The sequence below is a fragment of the Fusarium mangiferae genome (assembly GCF_900044065.1).
Source record: "Fusarium mangiferae strain MRC7560 genome assembly, contig: FMAN_scaffold015, whole genome shotgun sequence".
Lineage (NCBI taxonomy): Eukaryota > Fungi > Ascomycota > Sordariomycetes > Hypocreales > Nectriaceae > Fusarium > Fusarium mangiferae.
In genome coordinates, this window is record NW_024573935.1 from 1,319,114 (window position 1) to 1,341,764 (window position 22,651).

General features: G+C 43.2%; 2 protein-coding genes across 2 annotated transcripts; one reads left to right on the forward strand and one right to left on the reverse strand.

Moving 5' to 3' along the window:
- Positions 1-1,130: 1,130 nt before the first annotated feature.
- On the reverse strand, positions 1,131-3,578 carry FMAN_13072 (uncharacterized protein; the record flags this gene model as incomplete). Its single annotated transcript, XM_041823587.1, has 2 exons — positions 1,131-3,034; positions 3,161-3,578. The coding sequence occupies 2 exons, from the start codon at positions 3,576-3,578 to the stop codon at positions 1,131-1,133; spliced, it is 2,322 nt and encodes a 773-aa protein (XP_041689153.1).
- A 5,376-nt stretch (positions 3,579-8,954) lies between these two features.
- FMAN_13073 (uncharacterized protein) lies at positions 8,955-21,312 on the forward strand (the record flags this gene model as incomplete). Its single annotated transcript, XM_041823588.1, has 2 exons — positions 8,955-17,177; positions 17,233-21,312. The coding sequence occupies 2 exons, from the start codon at positions 8,955-8,957 to the stop codon at positions 21,310-21,312; spliced, it is 12,303 nt and encodes a 4,100-aa protein (XP_041689154.1).
- Between the last annotated feature and the right edge of the window lie 1,339 nt (positions 21,313-22,651).

The following is a 22,651-nucleotide window of genomic DNA, read 5'->3' on the forward strand; positions in this document are numbered from 1 at the left end:
TCGCAAGACGAAACATAAGACATGACATCTGGCTTTGTTTGCTCCAGTATATCCGACAACTCCCTCTACACATTCTTCTGTGCTTCGGCACCTATATCACTTAAGATAAAGCTCGAGAGTCTTCTCATATCAATCTGCTAAATACCAGTGCAGAAAAGACCACTTTATCTCCAATCTTGCAGTCAGAAGGGTTCTGCCCAAGTCTCCAGGCCTCCTCCGTTCCGTGAACCTAAGTCTGGCTCCACACCTCTATCTCCCTCCCGATAAACCGATTTAAAAAGGGTGCAACAGTCCGGATATCTGGCCACGGCCCAAGTTGTGCGGTGCGGAGACCCTTGGCTACGCGCAAATAGCTAGTAATAACTCTATTTATCTTCTTAAAAGCGGGAAACATTTCTATTATTGTTTAATGCCACTATCCCCTCTTAACTAGAGGTAAAAGTATGCCTCACTACTATTAAGCCAATTCTCTAGATATTAGATAAATATACTAATTAAAAAGTCTATAAATTAAACTCTATTTCCTTTAGATAAGTTTATATTTAGTAATTTAAATTTACCTTTAAAAGGTAAAGAAATAGGACTATACTATTTTCCCTTTATATTTTAATACTTATTTATTTTATTACTTTCCTTAAAGAAAATATTTAATAATAATTTAAATAGTATACTTATTACTATTAAATAATAAGTATTATTAAGCTCTTTAAATTTATTATATTAATAAAAATAGGGAATATTTATACTTAATTACTTATTTTAATATATGAAGCTTTAAAAGGTCAAATATAATAAGTTTCTTATTTACTATAGAAGCTTTTATGGAGCTAAAGTTAAGTGGGAATGGTTGGTCGAAGATCCGCGCCACCACAACCTCCATCGCGTCTTGATATCCAGTAGTTGCAACTTTAAGTGTATCAAAGGTCAATCACTAGATTCAATACTTCATGTCGGCCATTCTACTCAAACTCGTCATCAGCTGGGTGCGACAAGGGACATCATGTAGCTGTGCAAGCAGCTAATGTCCAGCACCCCAGTGGTTCCTAAGCCGTACGAATTTCAAACTGCCGGGTCCCATGAAAGTCTTGGAGGCTTCTATTGGTTGGGGGGCATAAGATTCTGCCGAAAGTTCATACTATAGTTAAGTCCCTTATCTTGGCATTCAGTTTGAACCTCTCTAGCCCGCCGTTTGCTGTTGGAAACGAATGCCACGTCCCCACTCTGTAAAATTTGTTACTGTCCTCCATTGCCGGGTAAAGAAACAAGCCAAATGCAATTCGACCGTGTCGGTCTCGAATCAAAGGGTCAACGCTGTCGCTTTCACGATCCTCAGGGTCGCCCACTGTCTCAGCTGATCTTGCTGAGCCGGTAATTTCTTCATCATCATCCGAGCCCTCGATGTCAGAGTCTTCCTCGTTCTTGGGTCGCCCACTACTCAACAACAACATAGCGACGTTTCGGAAGTCATCATGATTGATATAATCGTCCCAGTAACCCAAATGAAGATTGTCCCAGTTTGCGTGGCAGAAATATTCGTCAGAAATAGTCCACGTCCAAAAGAGCTCAGTGTTGACTTCCTCTGTCTCTACGTCTGAAGGGCTATCGACGATGTCAAAGGGAAACTGAGCTGTAAAACCTCTAACCTCAAGCTGCTGGCCCTTCCAGGAAATGAAAATATCTTCCATGCTGTTTGATTGTATCCATTTCAGCTGAAGTGTCTCGTCTCTCAATCGTGCACTGTCCGAGTTCTCATGGCCAATAGCATCATCAATATATGAGTAATCGACATTTCCGTGGTGTATCAAACTCCAAGATGGTGCAAACTCTCTCACCTGTTCAGGTAATTTGGACGCCAGTGGATAGATACACCAGCCCCATGCCAGGCCCTCATACATACCATGACGCCAAAGAAGGTATTCGGAAAGACGGCTTCGCCACATACCACAGCAATACTCATTGTTACTCTGAAATGAGTGAAATCGATGTGCAAGCCCCGCCAACGCTGCGATTCTGTCTTCGTGGTTTGTGAATTCCCGTTGGGTATAGGAAGAAATAATTGTTCTCCAAGCTGAGTGAAAGCCATCCTCGGTAAGATTAGCTGGAAGAAGTGGAAAGAGACCTAAGTCCTTGATGTCGACAGGGACCTCACTCCCTCCCTCGGTTATTCGTGACCTCTTGCATTGGAAGTGAGTAGCCGTAGAGCCAAACAGAATGGTTCTTGAAGACAATGCTGCCTCCTGGAATGTCCAGCCTCTCCGAACCCAGGATCCTGATATCAGGTCTTCAAAAAATGGATCAGATGAGGTGTCCATGTACATCTTCCAGATCCATGAGCGCTGATATCGGACACTGTACGTTCCGTTGGGCTTGCCTGAACGCGCAAGGTATGGAAGTGACAGGCTGGGTGGAGTTCGGTGTAAAAAGCCCCGCTCACAAGACTTGGATATCACTGGGCAGATGGTTATGTATGCGTTGCCGTAGACTTGATGCATTTTGTTGGCTTCTTCCTTCCAGTCCTTTTCATTACCTTGAATAATGCATAGACTGTCGACCCAAAGAAATGGAATGTGAAGTTCTCTGGCGGTGCGGATAGCGTCTTGAAGTAGAAGGGGCATCTGGCTGGTGGGAATTTCGATCAAATGTTGGTGATAATTGCCCTCGTCCGTCTTCAGTTGGCGTTGAGCAGCGGAGGGGGGGCCCCAACAGTAACTCAGCGCTGCGTATTTGGGTGTACTGGAGGATGAGTTGGAGATCATGGGGCCCTCAACAAGTTTGACATCCTTTCCACGTACGTCGACCAGCCTAGTGGGCGTAAAGGAAGCTGTTCTGTTTGATTTGCAGTCACTGTGATGCATTTCACATATTTTTATCGCCTCCTGGAGAAAGTCCTTTGTGTTTTTTCCCAGTGTGTCGCTTGGCGGAACTGCTCGTAACCTAAGATCGCTCCCAGCTAGTGAAGGTTCACTTGGAAGGAGTTCCAAACTGCCCGATGGATCCTCAATAGCGAACATAAGGCAAGTATCGTTCCTACCCGCTACGTTTGAGATAGATGTTAGTTAGTGCACGATATATATGGATGCATAGAATAATTGTAACTTGATTTGTTTTCGTACTGGACTAAGGAAATATAGCTCATAAGAAGAAGCTGGGGTTTTCTTACGGTGAATGATCCATATTTCGAAATTTAGCCAGAACTCGTTTCCATCCTCGCCATAAGGCAGTAGACAGAATTGAGCTCGCTGAAAGTCCAGCCTCGTTCCTGGGTTAGCATGGTAGACGCTTCTGATGCGTTTGAATTCATGCATGTCGAACTCGACTTCAGGCGAGCATAGCGTGTCCCTGAGCAAGGAACAAAAGACGCATCCATTGTTCGCTGATCTGTTTAAGAGTGGAAAGTCAGGAGCTGAGTCGGTGAAGTTGTACTTTTCGATCTCTGATATGCCATTCTCAGAGATCTCAATGAAATTCTTTTCCGTCAATTGTAAATATTTGCAATTCTCGCATAGCTTGTAATTAGGGTTAGCCAGAGACTGGGGGAAGCGAGGAAGTTCAGATGGGGTTGCAGAGGTCTTCTCCATAGTCAAAACTGCAGGGTATTGCACTATAGTAGTTAGCAAGGTTATCTCACTATAGAGTGAATGTTAATAGAAGGACAATAACTGGCATATATGTGAAATTATTCTTAGTGGAAAAGATTTCAGACTCAGCATAGATACCTGATTTAGTTTCCAGTAAATACTCTCAAGCTGCATTGGCGCCCAATGGCTGCCGGGGCTCAAATCGCCCATCCCCTATCGTACCTCTACCTTGTTTGAACATGGGTGGAGCCTACGTCCAGTCCAAGCCATGTTATTATTGGCCTTGGCCCAGAAATGGGCCAAGACTACTGCGGGGATACTGTCCGATCCAAATCCTCTTTTCATTGGTCTGAGCTTTGAACCTAATCTGGTGACCAGGCGTAAGCAGCGTCTCTGAGCTCAGACCATGCTTTTGTGTTGACGCCGAGTTGGGTGTATTCTTCTATGTGTTTTTTGGCCAAGATAGGTAAAAAATACTTTTATAGTTATTATTTATTAAAAGATTCCTCCTCTATTGTTTTATATATTGCTGGATGTATTGTTATAGTTAAATTTAATAGAATAAATTATATCTATAGACTATACTTATGAATTAGGACTCAAGCCAGGGAGGAGCCTGATTTATAAGTCCTTATAACAATCTAGTAACAGTCTCTAGTAATATCTATTAACTATTCTTATTAAAACTAAAAATACGCTAATAAAGATAGAGGTAAAAGATTATTAAAATTTTATATATAAAGACTATTAAACTTTTTAAAGTTAAAGAAAAAATAATTACTATAAAAATAATACTAAAATACTTATATTTAATTTTATTTAGGTTTTAAAGAATAATAGTTAAATACAAAGGCATAAAGACTAAATTTATTATTTACTTATTATTAAAGTAAAGTTTATATAACTAAAGTTTAATTAATATAAAGTAAGATAAAGGTAAAGACTTTATTAAAAAAGTAAATATAAGTTAAGTAAGTATTAAAGATAATAATAATTTATTATAGAAAAAACCCTAAATAATTAAAGTAAGTAGCTATTAACTTAATAAGCCTAATCTATAATATAATATAGTATTAAAATAGCTACTATAATAGATTTATTTATCTATATATAAGACTTATTATTTATTATATATAAGGTTTATAATTTTAACTATATAGCTAATAAGGTATTTAAGTATTTAAAGATAAAATATCTAATAATTTAATTTATATAGGTAAAGGCAATTAATAAAGCTATTATATTAATTATAGGGCTAGCTTAAAATTAATTAAATCTAAAGTATTACAACCTAATACAGTCTTATACATATATATATACACCTTACTCTTTTTACCTAACTAAGAGTTACCTACCCTATACCGGTTAAACGCATGCCATTTAACTTATATAATAAATAACTATAAATAGAGTCAAACTAACCTTATTTAACTTATATATATTACAGTATATATATATACCTTTATTTAGTATTAAATAAAACTTAACTTACTAGCTATTAATAAGACTTTTTTATATTAATAAGCCTAATATATATTACTTAATTATTAAAAGATATAATACCTAAGCTAAGCTTAGTATATATACCTTACGTTTCTGTAAATATAAACCTAATATAGATTAGTTTCCCTATTTAAAACCCTAACCGTTATATAAAGGATTTTAAGTTTTTTAATTTATTAAATAAACTAATTCTATACTTAAAGCTATTAATACTAAACTATAAGAGGTATTATATATATAGTTATATTAATCTATATAAAAGTAATATATATTATTATTATTAAATAGAGTATAAATAGAGAAATAATTAAATAAAAGGGGGTAATATTAAAAAGAAATTAAAGTAACTAAAATAGGTTTTATAAATAGAAGGGATATAATGCTAGTAATTTTTTAAGTATTAATAGGTAAATTAGTAATTTAAAGTATATAAGCCTATTAACTTATTAAGTTATTTAATTAAAGGCTTAAAGGGTAGTAAAGATATTACAGTAAAGCTTATAAAGTTATATTAAAAATAAGTTAGTAAGTTTAATACTACTAAAAAGGATAAAATTAAGGTTATTAATAAGAAAAAGGAATTAAATATATAGCTAGAAAGAATAGGCTAGATAGGCTACTTATAAAAGTTTAAGGTAAAGAAGGATTTATTATTACTAGCTGCTTTACTATAAGAAAATAAGCCAGTATTATAAGTAATATATAATATATTTAATTAATTAGCTAATTATATTAAAGTAGTAATAATATTAAATATAGTTAAATTAGCTATATTATATTAAATTAAAAGAAAAGAGATTTATATTAAGCTAAATAAGCTATTTAATAATTAATTAAAAGATAAGTTATAAATTTACTATATATAACAGTTAGGGTTTTAAATAGGGAAACTAATCTATATTAAGTTTATATTTATAGAAATATAAGGCATATATATTAAGCTTAACTTAAGTATTATATCTCTTAATAATTAAGTAATATATATTAGGCTTATTAATATAAAGAAGTCTTATTAATAGCTAATAAGCTAAGTTCTACTTAATACTAAATAAAGGTATATATATATACTGTAATATATATAAGTTAAATAAGGTCAGTTTAATTCTATTTATAGTTATTTATTATATAAGTTAAATAGTATATATTTAACTAATATAAGGTAGGTAACTCTTAGTTAGATAAAAAGAGTGGGGTGCATGCGTATATGCATAAGACTGTGTTAGGTTGTAATACTATTTACTTAAAGCAGCTAACAGTTTAAGATTAGCAATTTATATAATAAGGGCTTATATCTACAGTGTCTATTAATTTAGATTATAAAAAGATTAATTAGTATTAAATTATAAAGGCAAGTTAGCTTCCTTAAATAAATAGAAGTATGCTATTTTAAGAGAAGATAATATATTAAAGGAAATAATAAATAAGGCAAGAAGTAATATAATATATAAATTATAAAAGTATATTATTATAATTTTTATTAAAAGACTTATCTTTATTAAGGCTATATATATATTATCTTTAAAAGCCTAAAGTTAATTAATATTTTTTAAAATATTAGCTTAATATATTTTAATTATTAAGACCTGACTTTATAAAATGGTGTTATATATATAAGATATATATATTATATAAGATATCTTAAGATATACTTGCCTAATTAGGACAAATTATATATCATTATAACCAGATAAATCAGGGCTTTTTATTGGTGTGCTTACCTAAGCGAAATGTGGAGAATTGAGTAACTTTATATAATAAAGTTTATTATATAAACTTTAATATTCTCTTATTTAAGAAATATTAAAAGTGGGGTCACGTGATTGGGATCACGTAAAGATAAGATGATAAAGAAGATACATATATCAGATATGACCCCTCAGTTGGTCGAGTCATCACACCAAGCTAAAAACCCTATATTTCCCTTTTAGGTTTATTTACCCCGCTAGTGCTAGCGTCATCCATTTTGGGTAAAATGTATATCAGAATTTTCTCCGAATTTTGACGGATTTTATGATAGTCTTTGCGTCACCATTGGACTTACCCCTCTTTGGGAATTCAGGCCCGCGGTTTCAGAATGTCTATATAAATCCAAGGATTTCCCACTTCAGGAACTCCTAACTTCTTAACTGATTATCTAATTATTGATTACCTAATATATACCATTAAATTCGGAAAACATCGCTCTATTTAACGGACCCACTTTTATCTTATAAATTCTTCCCTATGTCAACTTATCAGCAAGTTACAACCTTTTATTTATTTAATAATTCTACCTCCACTCTACCTATTACAACTATCTACCCTTCTACCTATTGCGAATTTATAGGCTATTTTATTCAAGCCTTAACATTAATAAGATATTATATAAGCTTTAACTATTAATTAATTATATATAAATTAAGAAAATACTTTTAATTTTAAGGCATAGGCTGCTTTATACTTATAGATCTTAAAAGCTAAGAGTTATATATAAAAAGCTAGAATATTAAATTAAGTTAGCTTATCCTGCATTACTGCAAGCTATAACTAGTAGTAAGTTATATTATTAATCTCTTATAAGGGGTTGGTATGCTTTTTATAGTAGCTATAGTCTAGACTTTTATATCTTATATTATTATAATTATAATATTATTTTACTATATCTTTTAGCTATAAATAATAGCCTTATTAATTAAATTATATAATAAATATAACTTTAGGTATAGATATTAAATAAAAGTATATAAACCTATATAAAGTAAAGTATACCCTGACCTTAAGGGGAAATAAAAAACAAAACTGGATTTAGTTGTAAATTAATAAATTTTAATATAAGGCAGTCTTGTTTTTTATTTTCCCTCCTAGCCTGACTAAAAAGGGTATTAGAAAAACGCCATATAATCTTAAACTTTATACCTTAATTCATTTTAAGGCTCACTGAGAATAAATGCCACTGCATCTCCTTATATAAACTGGAGAAGTGTTAATTTTCAGAGGCAAGACATGCAGTAAACTATCTACATTCACATTCCCTCGTAATATCATCGAATAAAAACATTGGCAGTCATGGAATGCAAGGTGGCGGCAAGTGGGAAAGGCGGCAGCTGAAAAATATGATAGATCATCAAGACCAGGGTTTTCACCGCCTTCTGTTGCTCGACAAGCGCCTAGTGGCAAAAATGTGGCTAGCTGAGAGGCAGAGTCACTACAAGATCTCGTGTTCGGAATGGTCAGCCAGGGAATCAACGCCTCGAGCAAAATGGTCTTCCTGCAGATCACCTTTCCGGCAATGAAGGGTGACGTTGGTTTTGGCAATGATGGTCGCTTCCAGCCAGCCTCGATCCGTCCCCAAAGCGCCATTCGAGCTCTTTTCGTCGTTGTTCCCCACTGGCGGGCCAGACCTTTGTATAGCTCACGGTATGTCGGTGGAGCTGCCGACTTGATCATCGCATGCCATTGGCGAAATGCATGACGACTTGACGCCAGCGGAATCTTAGCGCCTGTTTTAATCCCTGTTTTATGTGGAGATTCCGAGAACAGTCCCCACAGTTCAGATACTGATGTAGTTTAGAGTCATTTGCGTTTCTCCAATTGCTGCAATGATCGAAACGCTACCGAAAGATACCCCTGGCCGTCCAATGAGAGCGCCAAGAGTCTGCGGTGGTACGGGACTTGTCTTGCATAAGGAGATTGATAGTCTTGCAATACCAGCCGGCGGCACGCAGCGTGTTTCCGACTAGCGATGATCCCTGCCACTGGGTTTATCAAGAGGCGACCTGGCCTGCTGAGACCCTGAAGGGGGTTCCATAGCAGATACGATTTCATCCATCAGTTCAAGGGCGCGGCGACTCAGCAGCAGTGACGTGACGGTAGTTCGACTGCAGGACACAAATTATGGCTACAAACATCAAGATTCACATGGTGTGGGCGGGTCGTGGAGATGCCTTCATCCTGGAATACGTCGTCAACGAAGAGCGTCGGCTTGTCATCGTAGACGGCGGGCCGAAAACGCAATACTTTTCCGAAGATGACTCCTTCGTGCAAGCGGCTCCGTACTACCACCACCTTTTGTCTGCCGTTCGAGAGGTCTGGGGCGTGCAAGAGGGCTTGATTCTCATGAGCATGGTCAATTCACATACCGATGATGATCACCGATATGGCCTCCTGAGAATGGTCTGTGAAATGCCGGACAACATCATCGATTGGGATCATTTCAAGTTCTACGTTCCTTTCCTCAGAAACAAAATCGCGCAAGATGGAAGTAGCACTCAAATTGTGAATTTTGAAGACCTCGTGGAGACACTCAACAAGAGACAACTATATCCCCAGCTCAGTAACGGATACCTGCCCGATGGTCTCCATCTCGATTATCCATACGCAGGGTTGGATATGAATGATCTTACAGATAACAACTCCTACAACCACGTTCTTCAATTTTCACGAATCGATCCAGGTGCTGCCGTTGACCTTGATGCAAATGCAGACCTATCTACCTACGACGGTCCCCCAGCTGGCTTCACCGTAACGAATCAGAGCAGTATCCTGATGCGAACTGGAGAGGTGTACGAGAAACCAGTCTATTTCACCGGCGACAGCAGTGTCAGGCGAATTGGTCAATTTGTCCGCGACGACGGTATGACTGCACCTGATTTGGCAATCTACAAAATTCAGCATCATGGGGCGCTCACGGACTCTATGCAAAATCCGGTCGATCTCAAGACAAATCTGGGCATGACCAAGGAGAGTGCTGTGTATATGCTTCTGCAGAAATCTGTCAATGATGTCTGGCCCAACTATTGGACAAGCCAAAGCAGAGACTTACACGAACAAACCAACTCATTTGAAGACGTCGCCGAGTACTGCAAACACGTAACAACCCATTTCTTACGGGAGGTCCAGTTCCAGGGGACAGCGACCATGGACAGTCTGTTGGCTCTCTTGACCGGACGACGAGACCAGTGGCTCAACTTGGCGAAGACCCGGCTGGACCGTCCTGTCCTTGACCTAAGTGACCTTGCACCCTGGCCAGCCGACCACCCAGACCCAATCATAATCTACGATTACACCATCATGATGACCACCCCGGCTCCGAGATTTCCATTCTTCTGGAATACATATGCAAATCCCACCTATGAGAGCTGGACTTTTGATCAAATGCAGAACTGGTTCTCTTTCGCGATGAGAGACCTACCGTGTGAAGACTTCTTTGCCTGCTGGGGAATTTACCAAGTCGCCGCGTTCTACAAGAGTTTCGAGTCCCACACCTACATGGTGAGCGGGTCATCTATTCCATATCATCATCCTCATGTCTCTACGCTCTTAGGGCTTGCAGTTGCTTGTCAACAGGGTGTTCATACTACACCAAAGGAGCTATACATGACCGATCCTTCGAATATGAATAATCCCAGGCTTGGAGCAGGAGCTCGACTCGTGGGCCAATCACGTCAGCAGCTGTTCTCAGGCAATAAACTGAACGTATATCACCTCGACCAAAGGGCGTATGTTACCTTGGACGGCAACCCAGTCCCACAAGCTGACCCGGCCAACCCCACACGGCCCGTTGGCCAAAGAGCACGAGATAGTTTCACGAGGCAGATCTCATTCACTGACGAAGGCGAAAAGCGTAACAAACAAATCCTTAGCGCATTTACGGACAAGCGTTTACTCCTGACACGCAGCGATTTGAGCCTGCAGGTTTGGGCCGTTCACTGCGAGATGGCCGGAACCAAATATTTCCTGGACGGCCTCCACCCTCCCACAGTGATCTCAGAACACGATCTCGGAAAGCTCCCGTGCTTTCTCGTAACAGAAGGTGTGGACGTCATTGAAAATGGCTCGCTATGGTGTCGAACACTTACGCTCACTAATGCGCGAGACCCAATCTCTGAAAGCCGAACCTTCTATTGTCAAGATGGAGACTCGGACATGTTCACGAGCAGATGGCTCTTCGAGTTCAACTTCGGTACACCCAATCATGGTACTTTTGTCTATGGCCCAAACAACGACGCGCCGTTCACTTCCGTTCGTGTTGCGCGAAAGAATGGCCCCTCCAAATACTCAACAGCCATGACATGTTGCAGCTTTGAGATTTCTGCCATTGAATGGAATACGTTTGAGAATGGTCTTACCGAAGAGGAGAGAGAGAAGGTTCATGCTGGAATGAGGGCCATCAATAAACCACCTGTTTATGGGCCAACGGGGACATTGATCATGGACGAGTCCGAAGTCGAGGAGGAGAACTCGATGCTGATAGAGACGCATACCCTACCAAAAGGAAGTTTTGAAAAATGGTTGAAGGACAATGATGAATCAGACGATGAATTTGATCAATGGAAAGATCAGGCACATGGAAATGACGACAACATGTTCGCGGAGATGAGCATCAGGAACCTGCAGCTTCCAGACCTTGAAATGAATGCAGTTGCGATTCCAGTCGACGAGAGTAATGGCGTTGTTGAATCGTCGGAATCTGTCATAGAAAACCCTTCCATTCCACTTCCCGAGATGTTAACCGATCAAGAAACCATCACTAACTGGGCAAATTCAAGCACAACCGAGAAGAATGCGGAAGACGGGGCGGCTACATCACAATTTGCGCACATGCATATGATTGCGACATCCCCCGATGAAACAACTCTGCCCAAGATGCAACTAGAGACGGCCTCCGCCATCACGACAAAGGTCTCTGCCACGGAACAGCCATCAGCCATTGTGCCAGCCATTCAAACCGAGAGTTCCTTGCGAGACTACCTCAGACGTATCGGGTTCGACTTCAACCTCATCACTTCGCGCACCGACGCGCTCGAGGCAATCACTGGAAAACAACGACATATCGGTTCGAAGATGAATCTCAGTTACGAGAAGCTATTAGCGGGAGACAAAGTTCATCTGGATGCTTCAAAGGTTGAGTATGACTCGCAAGCAGCTCTCAACGAATTCAGCAATGCGACCTTGGTAGCTCTCGCAGAGGCAGGTGATCTCTTCGTCTTTGGGGACGACAAGTTGAAGATAGAATCGTCAAAGATCTTCATCTCTCGACAGACTGACACAACATTCAACATGGAATTATCTATCACGACAGACGAGCAAGTGACAGTAAAGAGTAGCAGGTCTGTCGAGCTCGCGGCAAGGTTCGCCAATCTCCGCGATTTTCTTCTCGGAATCAATGTTACTCCCGAGAAGCTTGCGAAGATCACGATCGCAGACCTGCTGCCACTCTTATTACAGAACAACACCACGAGAGCGATGGATATACTCTCCTCGCGCATCCCCGGCGAGTTCGTACAAGCCGGCTTGGCGAAGCTGCAGCCAGACCTCGACCTGTCCCCGGTAGAGCACGGCAATACCATGACACAAGGAGCACCGGCGATCAAATCGGCCCTGATACACCTTCAGCTAGACGGCGTGAACAAGTTTCTTAGAAACATCAAGCTAGACACTATCGGCGTTCAGATCACACGTCTGGCGCTTGGCTTTCAAAACATTGGTGCCAAAACCCACGAACGAATCAACCTCGAAGGCGCAGCCACGATCAGCGCCGAAGGCAATGGCGTCGTAGAATTAAGACTGAATTGCAGTCTTGGAGAGCAGTCCACAGATATTGATTTCACGGCGGCGAACGTGTCGTCTATCAGCAAGCTAGCAGGGTTGTTGTCTCTGCCATATGATGACATGAAGACCCTCGGTGTTCCCCTCACCAACTCCACACTGTCGACTGGAGGTTCCGGTCAGCAGACGCCGATGCCGAAAGATCTTGCATCCTTGAATGGGTCGGAGATTGGCTTTTCGGTAAGGCAGACTGTGAAAGCAACAGACGACTACCGACTATCATCTGTGTTCATTGCGATCAAGCTGGACGATTGGAAAGACTATCTACCGAAAGAATTCCAACTAAAAGCTATCGAACATCCGAAGATCAGAGTGACCATCCTCAATCCGTTGACAAAGGCCGTGCGGCGCGTCAGAACCGAGGTCAGCTTCATCATTCCTATCACATCAAGCAACACCATCGATGATCCCGATGCCAAGCTGGGCATCTCCAATCCAGGGGCACCACAACCACCCAGGAAAAGGTCCTTGCAAGTCGGTTTCCTGGCAGATCCAGTCGGCTACATCAGAAACGACTACGCCTACTCCATCGCTTTGACCTGCCGAGGCGGCATATCCATCGACGACATAGCCACAACATCAGGCATCGAGATCTCACCCGACATTAAGACTAACGTCCCCATCCTCAGCGATCTCCTAACCAAAGTCGCCGTCAAGGACTTCGAGATTGCCGCCGAGCCAAAGGGTCTCGACGGCAGACTCTCCGTGACAACTTGGTCCATCACCCTTCTCGTCCATGATCTCGCTCTCATACCGAACCAATTCACAATCAAGAAAGCCATGGTAAACATTGAGAAATTGGCCGAGAGCTCGCTTCTCAGTTCGGGAGAGGGAGAGATTTATATTGATGGTCTAAAACGAAGTCTCAATGTTGCGTTCAAAACTCCGCAACCTGATAGTCCCGGTTTTGTCAAGGTGCAGGCTCCTCCGGCTGGTATTAGCGCGCAAGATGCGCTGGTACAGATGGGTTTACCGTCTATGGAGGATCTGCCTGTCATTGGTACTATTCTGTCGACCAAGCTGCGTGTCTTCCAGGTGTCATTCGGATACGCTGCTGGATCAGAGAGGGATTTATCCGTATTCGGATTCGAGACGACATTCTTTTACACGCGAGCTCTGGAATTCGGTCCGCTCAAGCTGGAGAACTTGGAGGTCGGTCTCATGTGGAAGAGTAAGCTTGATCCGGAAGTCAGGAAAGACCCTGTTTCAGGAGAGAAGAAGGACGTCTTCAGTTTCGGTGCCAATGCCTGTTTTCTTAACAAGACTCTGCGAGTGGATGTTGGCTACGATACGAGGAAGCGAGTTGTCTTTGCGACGTTGACTCCCGCAGTGAAGGATCTGACTATCGCTGGGATCATCAAGGAGATTTTGCCTTCTGACCTGCAGACCGTGGATCTTGTTCCGGCAGTCACGGACATGACGTTCAATATTGCAGGAGTTGCATTGGACGTTGGTAAGAAGGGAGATCCCATCAAGCTTGATAGATTCGACCTCGATCTGGGAGGGAAGGAAGAGCTTGGTGTTGAGGGAAATCAGACTGAGAAGGGGAAGTTTGTGCTCAAGTCTCTTATGGTATCGTATCGACGTGGGAAACCAAAGGAGCAGAAGGTTACACCGAAGGCCATTGATCCAAGCGCGAGCCCAATGCAAGGTGGTGGCAACACAAGCACAACCGGCGAACAAGGCTCTACTGGGGCTGCAGTACCTTCAACCGAGCAACCCAAGCCTCTGGCGGCGGTGCCGAAGCGTCCTGGAGTCGAGAGGTCCCTCACAAATCCTGCCGGTGACGAGAGCACAGCTGCATGGAAGGACAGCGATGAGTATCCCGAGCATGATACTTTGATCGTATCCGGGACTGCCACCATCAACAAATTGCGAACCCGCGTTTCGTTTGGCTATCAATCTGGCGACAACAAGACAGCGAGAATCGTCTCTCTTAGCGTTGTAGGCCTCGACAAGGGCGCGCTGGCACTCAGCAATTTCCTCTTGCTGTTCGGCTTCGACCCTCCCAATTACGACAGGCCAGATCAATCACCCAACTTCCTTGACCTCGAACTTGTTCGCCTGGCGGGAACTGTCGAGATTGGCGATGTTGCTCCCAGTGAACAGCCAGCGCCAGCACCCTCCACTTCCGGAACAGGAGTATCCAGCGGAAAGACAGGCGTCACACCAACCAAGAAGCAATCGAAGAGATTTACATTGGCTACAGCAGACCTCGCCGTCACCCTGTCCAAACCCTTCACAATCCTGGAATCCCCCGCCGTCATCCTCCAAGAACTTGGCCTCGAAGTCTCCTACAATGCCAAAGCCGCTCAAAAAGATGACTTCGTCGGCCTAATCGCAACCGTCTACGGTCGTTTAGACATAGCAGGCCAACCTCTCCGCGTTTTATTCCGAAAGCATCCCAAGCACGACACCGTGTTCCTAGGGCAGTTGGTTCTGGGGAATAAATCACCGTCGAACCCGAATGATCCAACGAGCGTTGATAGCATTCAATTCGCGCAATTAACATCCCAATTCCTCAACGACGCCAAGTACAAGCCACCCGAAGACATCTCCCTCCCCACAGACATCCCAATCGGCCGTATAGACTTTATAGTTGCACAGGGCAAGTTCGTACAGATCTCAGGTCTAGGGTTGAGGTTGGCGGAAATACCAATCAAAGACACCGACCTCAAACTCAGCATCGATAAAGTAGGCGGCTACATAAAGGCAACACGGGACACCACAATTCAAGAAGCTGCAAAGTATCAGTACGATGTCCATCTCTTCGGTCAAGTTTCCATTTCTGGATTCGATGGATTCCTCCAAGCGACAGCGACGTTGGATATTGGTCCCAAGAGCGATACTGTACTTTTTGCGACAGTCGTTGCTAAACCTAGTGTGGGAGGAGAGCAGCAAGGAGGAGCTGATATCTCGAGCCTTGCGACCCGTCTTGGGAACAATGATGCCAACAATAAATGGGCCAGTACATCTTCTGACGCCGCACCGCTATCGTTCTCGGGCGCGTGTCTGCTATACGTGAACTTCACCCAATCACGCTTCATCATCGCCGGTCAGATCGCCAGCGTCGGTTCCGCAGTGTTGATGGGTCGACGCCAGCCCAATGACAATACAAAGAGAGGATATTTCTTCAGTTTGGTGGCGACGAGACCGGAGAGGATTTGGCCGGCGCTTGAGGAGACGGTGTCAAAGTACTTCAAGATTGAAAAAGTGGCGGTGCAAGTTTTGACGTTTGAAACGACGTTGGAGGCTTTGAGGGAGGACTTGGACGTTCAGACGAAGAGCGTTGGGGATGGTGCGAAAGAGGGGTCTGGAGTCGATTACTACAACACTCTCGAGGAGGATAAGAAAGATGCGGTAGGAGGGGATGGAGGAGGGGCAGGCGGCGTTGTCACGACAGATAATGATGACGACAAGGAAAAGAAGGCTTCTGAAGACGCGGTTCAGAAGATGGAAGATGCCGTTAATATCCCTGATGTCAAAGGGATCAAGGATGGCAAGTTGCTACCTGGCGCGTGGTTTTTCGCCGATATATCGCTTGAATCGACGGAACATGAGATGTCCACCGCCCTCGCTTATCCCGTAGAGAAGGATAAGACGAAAGCTCCAGACGTACCGAACATCATTGTTTATGCAAAGATCGGCGGAGATGGGCCGGGCTCTGTGTATAGTATCGATGTGCGGAAGTTGGTCCTGCTGGGTGGAGCGATCGAAATTAATGCGTCGGGGTCTTATCAGACGGCGGGTAGGAAGTTGGAAAATGGAAAGATGAGCGAGCGGCAGGTTGATGTGACGGGTGAACTTATCTTGAAGCAACTCCGCCAGCCGGTTACTTTCAAGGTCGACTATCACAGTGTCAAGGATAAGACGTGGTTTGCGCTGGCTAAGAATACGGCGGCGGTCGCCAGGATTGAATCGCCATTCGAGGAGATGTTCAATGTCACGTTGAGAGAACTGGGCATCAGTGGAGAGATCACGCCTGCAGGGAGGAAATATGAGGTCTTTGGTAATGTTACTCTCGGACCTGGAGATGAAATTCAGCACTCCTTGACCGGGCGAATCATCTTCCAAGATGGCGTGCCGATAGCCGTCTTCCTCGAGTACGAGAATGTGTCGGATGCGAAGCTCCCAGTAGCGGAGGTGTACGACAAGCTGCTGAAGCCTGGAAACAGCGACGCAGACGTCTCTTGGCCGACCGATACGCATCCAAACTTCAAGTTTGTATCGGCGTGTATCTACTACATCCGTGGCACAAAGAAGCTGACTTACAGGGAGAAGTCGTCGTATGATCCGGGATTCCAGCTTGGAGCCTCGGTCATTCTCTTCGACAAGCCATTCGGCGTCAGCCTGGACATAGCGGCATCACGCAAGGGCATCAAGTTCCAGGCGATCTATGAGCAATCGATAGATCTGGAATTCGCGGAGATTACTGGGTACAAGGAGAAGAATGCAGAGCAGCCGTACAAGGGGCCTGCTATGTTCGTTGATGGACGGCAGCCAAAGACAGTAAGTATCCGTGAATTAGATGCATAACTCGCAACCTTACTGATCATCGTTGCAGGTGTTGATCGGTGTAAAAGCCGCAATATCCTTCTTTAAAACCAAGCCCATCGACATGGAGATGAACTACAACACCAGTGAAAAGTGCTTCGAGGGATCCATAAAGTTCCGCGAGATGTTTGCTGGTATCTCGGAGCCCACCATCGAGTTCATCTATAAGAACGGTCGTTTCTCCTTTAAGAAGTGGGATATCAATGACGCACTTGACGGGTTCCTGAAGTTGAAGGATATTCTTAAGGAGGGCGCTAATGCTGACAAGTCGGCATGTGGAGAGCTCACGAACATCGTTTTTGATGGAGCTGTCACCACGACATTCAGATTCAGTCTGAGCTTTCCCGACAATAATGAGTCGAAAGGGACGGGTACGGCGTTAATAACAGCCCCAGAAGTCGTCGGAGGACCGGTATCAACAGGAATCCTACCCGCGCCTAAGAGTATGACCATCGATCCCAATCCGCCAACGACAACATCAACCACCTCGCCATCTACAGGCCCGACAACAACAGCTAACCCGGGTAACGACAACTCGGAAGACGGCATAATGGGCAAACACCAAAGCGTTGTCAGAGACGGCTTCATCCACCTCCAAATCGACTGGAAATACGTCATCTCAATCCCCACCCGAGAAGTCCTGACCGTAGAAATGAAGCCACTTCCACTCGAAATCAAGCCTCGAATCGACAAAGACGGCGTCATCGCCACACTGGGTGAACTGATGAAGCACAACCTCCCTAAGATTGCCACAGCGCTGGTCTCGCAGAAGGAGAATCTGGTTCAGTTGGTTGGAGCTATGTTGCTGAAAGAATGTGGCAAGTGGGCTATCAAATCCTTGTTATGTCGTGGAGCGGATAATGAGGACCTTGTTAAGAGAGGCAAAGAGATTGCGGAGGAAGATGCGAATCAATCTGAGGGAGAGAGCAACGAAGCTGGCAAAGGTGCCGATGGAGCTGGCGCTGCCGCAGCTGCAGGTGCAGCTGGAGGCATTGCCGTTGCGTTGGAAGAACTCGGTGGCGCGTTATTTTGTCTCGCACTAGGAATCGCGATCGGGATTGCACTGTGGTTAATAGGGAAGCTCGTTGGGGATCGAACCAACGATCCGAAGGTCAAAGAGGATATGGACAAGCTGAAGGACAAGCTGGATAAGTTGCATAAGGAGACAATGCAGAAGCTGAGGGATGCACTGGATAAGATCAAGACGGCGATGGAGTTGACTGGCAAGCCTGATGTCAAGTTCGCCTCTGATGAGGTTGATGATGTGTCTGTTATTTGCGACTGGACGAAGGTGATGCCTCCGTTTATCTATGCTGCTAAGGCATCGTCGACTCATCCGGACATTCGATGGAAGCTTCTGTACAGCACAAACGCCGACTTCACGGGAGCCAATGAAGTGCTCAATATCAACGACACAAAGCATACGATCGAGTACCCCGGATTGGAATACGACTCGAAACTGTATGTCACGGTCAAGGCATACATGCCAGTCGTTGATGATTGGTTCAAGGCGCCAAGCCATCGCACAGATCTGAAGGACGAGCCCAAGGACCCGGAGGTCAAGAAAGCTTTCGATGAACAACTGCCCGACATGATCAAGGAGCTGTTCGGAGACGCCAAAGTCGTAGAGGCAGCTGACTGGAGTACTCCCGGTGAGGCCGGTCAAGTGCCTTTCCTCAAGCCACCTCAATCTGTTTCATTCACTGCGGACGCAGCAGAGGATACCGCGGAAGGACAGGTTACTGTCGCGGGGGTTATCACGCAAATCGCCATCAACATTGCCTCGCCGGATATGAAAACTACGTTCCTGTACAGTCAACAGCATGCCTTTGCTCAATCCGACCTCAACGTGTCAGTGCGGCTACTGGCTCCGCCAGGCTACAACTACCAGGGTGAAGTAGACAAATCCGCCAAAGCCTACGTGCAGCACATCTCCGACGACCAGAACAAGTTCCGCAACTCGGCCATTGTTGAGTCTAATGACAGCGTTGGCCTATGGGCTAGGGTGACGAACTTGACTTCGGCAATGAATGCTGGCAAGATTGGTGCGAAGTGGGATGTGCTCAACGTAACGGCCCTGCCTAACCCGATGGTGTTCTTCATTAAAGCCGGCAAGTGGATGAAGCCGACCTCTGTTGACTTGGGAATCGCGACCGTACCACACAGGGAGACCACTTTACTGGCCCCGGATGAGGTTGTCAACAACGACAAGGTCAAGATAGCGGTTTGCGATGCACTACCACCCAGTGGATCGATTGCATTATTCGTCAGCACAGAGCTTCTCGTTGACTATATACCTACCCTCAAGATCAAGGAGAAGGAAAGTTACTACGACATCAATACGAAGAAGCTCATCATTCTAGTCACTCCGACTTTCGCAGGGATTAAGAAAAGCGCATATGGAGGCGATTTCACCTCAAAGACCGCACCGAACGGGCCCCTTCCAGCTACGATCGAAGAACTACCAAGCGGAGACGTGGTCTTGGCAATCGAGAATGTGAAACTACCCCTCTATACTACCGTCAAGGCAACGATTCAGGATGTCACGACAAACATCATAAAGAGCAGTGATCCCTGGAAACTCGTGATCCCTCGCTCCACGCTACCAAAGCCAAGTATCACCGCCGCCATTGAAAAGGACCGCCTCGTAATCTCGTGGCTCGACATGCAAGGTGTCTCGACAGTCCGCCTTAAGATAAATCCAGCCTCCATCCAGCGCGACGTGGCACATTCCGAACAACGCTCCAGCTTCACCGCCGCCGATCTCAAACTTGCCAGTCTCCAACCCGGCACCAAACTCACCATCATCGCCACTTCCCTTACGGATCTCCTCCACGGCCTCCCGACCCAAATCGACTTTACGATTCCCGACGCCTCTGCCGAAGAAACAGGCTGGACACCCCCGGTGGTCATAAGTCCAGACTCTACCATGCCCACCGGCGCCGGTCTCTGCGTCCTACAAAACCCAGCGACTCCATCCGCAATCACCCTCTGGACAACCGTATCTAGCCAGATAAAATCCTACAGTACCGTTCCTGTCACTGTCGAGCCGCCGCCAACCCTCGAAGCACCACTCACCGCAATCTCAACAGGCTCAAGCATCGCGGCCGTGTCCCTGACCCCAACACACCAAGAAATATACTGGATCGACCCCGACGGCGCCATCCAGGCAAGACGCTGGACCTCGCCCCAGCAAGCCAGTCCAAGTACGACTCAGACCTGGCAATCTATCGAGTCCTTCCCCTTCACAGTCGCGAAGACAGCAAGCGTCCTCTCCGGCGGCTCCATCGCCGCCCTCGCGCGCTCAGACGGCAAGAGGATCGATCTATGGTGGCTTGGGTCCTACGGCCGTTTATTAAAGTCCTCCTTCGACGCCGAGAACGAGGAGTGGAGTACGCCTAATTACCTGGTCTACGGCGATATGGGCCCAGGCGGTGTCACTGACAACTCCTCCGCCACTACCACTAACACCACCAAGCTGCGCGCACCGAGTCGTCTTGCCGCCGCATCTGTGGACAACGACATGGCCGATGTAGCCTGGATAACGGATGCGGGGCGTGTTCATGGAGAGTGTGCGCTCGACGACGATGCGGTTGGATTCTTGTATGGGTTTTGGGATGAGGGTGTTGATGCTGTTAATGCGTCCCCTCTTTCCTCCCTGGCTGCGTTGGCGGATGACGGGAAGAGTTCTAGACTATGGTGGATCACCGAGAAGGGAGCTGTGCATATGGCTGTGCGGATGGGAGGGAGAAGTGCAAAGGCGAGGTGGCATGTTAGCATCGTCGCCGGCGTTGGAAATGCGCATCCTAGATCCAGTGTTGCGGCTGTGATGGTGGGCGGGAAGGTGTTGAGGGTTTGGTGGTTTGGGGGTGAAGGGCAGCTTGTTACTGCTAGGACGGAGGAGGTGGAGGAGACGAGGCCGTCGTGGAGTGTTAAGGTGCAGTTGCCGGAGGGGACGGCGAGGAAAGTTGGGGAGGGGAGTGAGGAGAGGATGGTGTTGGCGGCGAGGGCGGTGGAGGAGAGGGAGGTTTGGGTTTGGTGGATTGGGAGGGAGGGGAGGATTTGGGGTTATAGGTGGACTGCGGTTTAATGCTATTAACTATATAATAAAGTTAGGAAAGAGAAAAGGCTATATATATATAAGGATTTACTTAAAGTATTTATATTATATATTACTTATTAATTTATTTTAGCTATAAAGTAAATATAAATTTAAATTTAATAAAAATTATATATTAATAAAAATTAGATTAATAAAAATAAAAATTTAAATTTATTATTTTTAATAAATTTAAATTAATATTATTATAAGTTAAAAAAAAATATTTTTAAAATAATATATTAATTTATAATTATAAAGAAATTATTTTTTTTATATATTTATAAATTAGCTTTTAAAAATATTTTTATATATTTTTAAAATTTATTAAAATTTAAATACTTATTATTTTTTAAATAATAAAATTTTATTTATAATTAAAAAATATATTAAAAAAGTTTTAATTAAATTTATAAAAAATAAATATTTAATTACTATAATTAATTATAAGTTAAGTAAATATAATAATATTATATTAATTAAAAGTAAAAAAGAAATTTTTAAAAAAGATTTTTATAACGAATTTTAAAATTTTTTAAAGTTATATAATTAATAAACTAATTAATTTAATTTAATTATTATAATTATTTTATATATAACGTGGTTAATAAGCAAGCATTACAGATAAGTAAGTGTTATACTTTCTTTAGCCTTTTTAACCTATAGCTTGAAAGCTTAAGCTATAGTTTAAAAAGGCTTGCTTTTACTTACTAAATTCCTCCCCAGATAACTTAAGAACTACCTAACAAGTCCTTACATTATGCCCGCTTTTACTGCATATACCACAGCGCCAACCACCTAGCTATTATTTACAGACAATTAACCATATATCGGCCACCAGAATAAAGAATTTTACTTAAATTTTAAACTTAAATTAAATAATACTAAATTAAGCAGCTAATTGGTAAAAAATAACCCTAACCCTAGGTATTATTTACAGACAATTAACTGTATATTAGCTATTAAAATAAATAATTTTACTTAAATTTTAAACTTAAATTAAATAATACTAAATTAAGTAGCTAATTAATAAAAAATAACCCTAACCTTATACTTAAGGTTAGCTAGTATTAGCTTAGGGTTAGTATAATATTTATTATTTAATTCTCTTTACTTAATATTAGCTTCTTTAAACTATAACTTAAGGGGGCATAACTATAAGGCCTAGCTATACTCTTTAAGCTGCAGTTTAAGAAGGCTTGCTATTATACTTATCTCTCTTTACTTTTTATTATTAAGATAAAGGGGTTAGGGTTAGGATAGGGTTAGTATTAACTATTTAAGCTATCTTTGCCTTTTAGGTTTTTTCTAGCTAAAATCTAGCTAATAA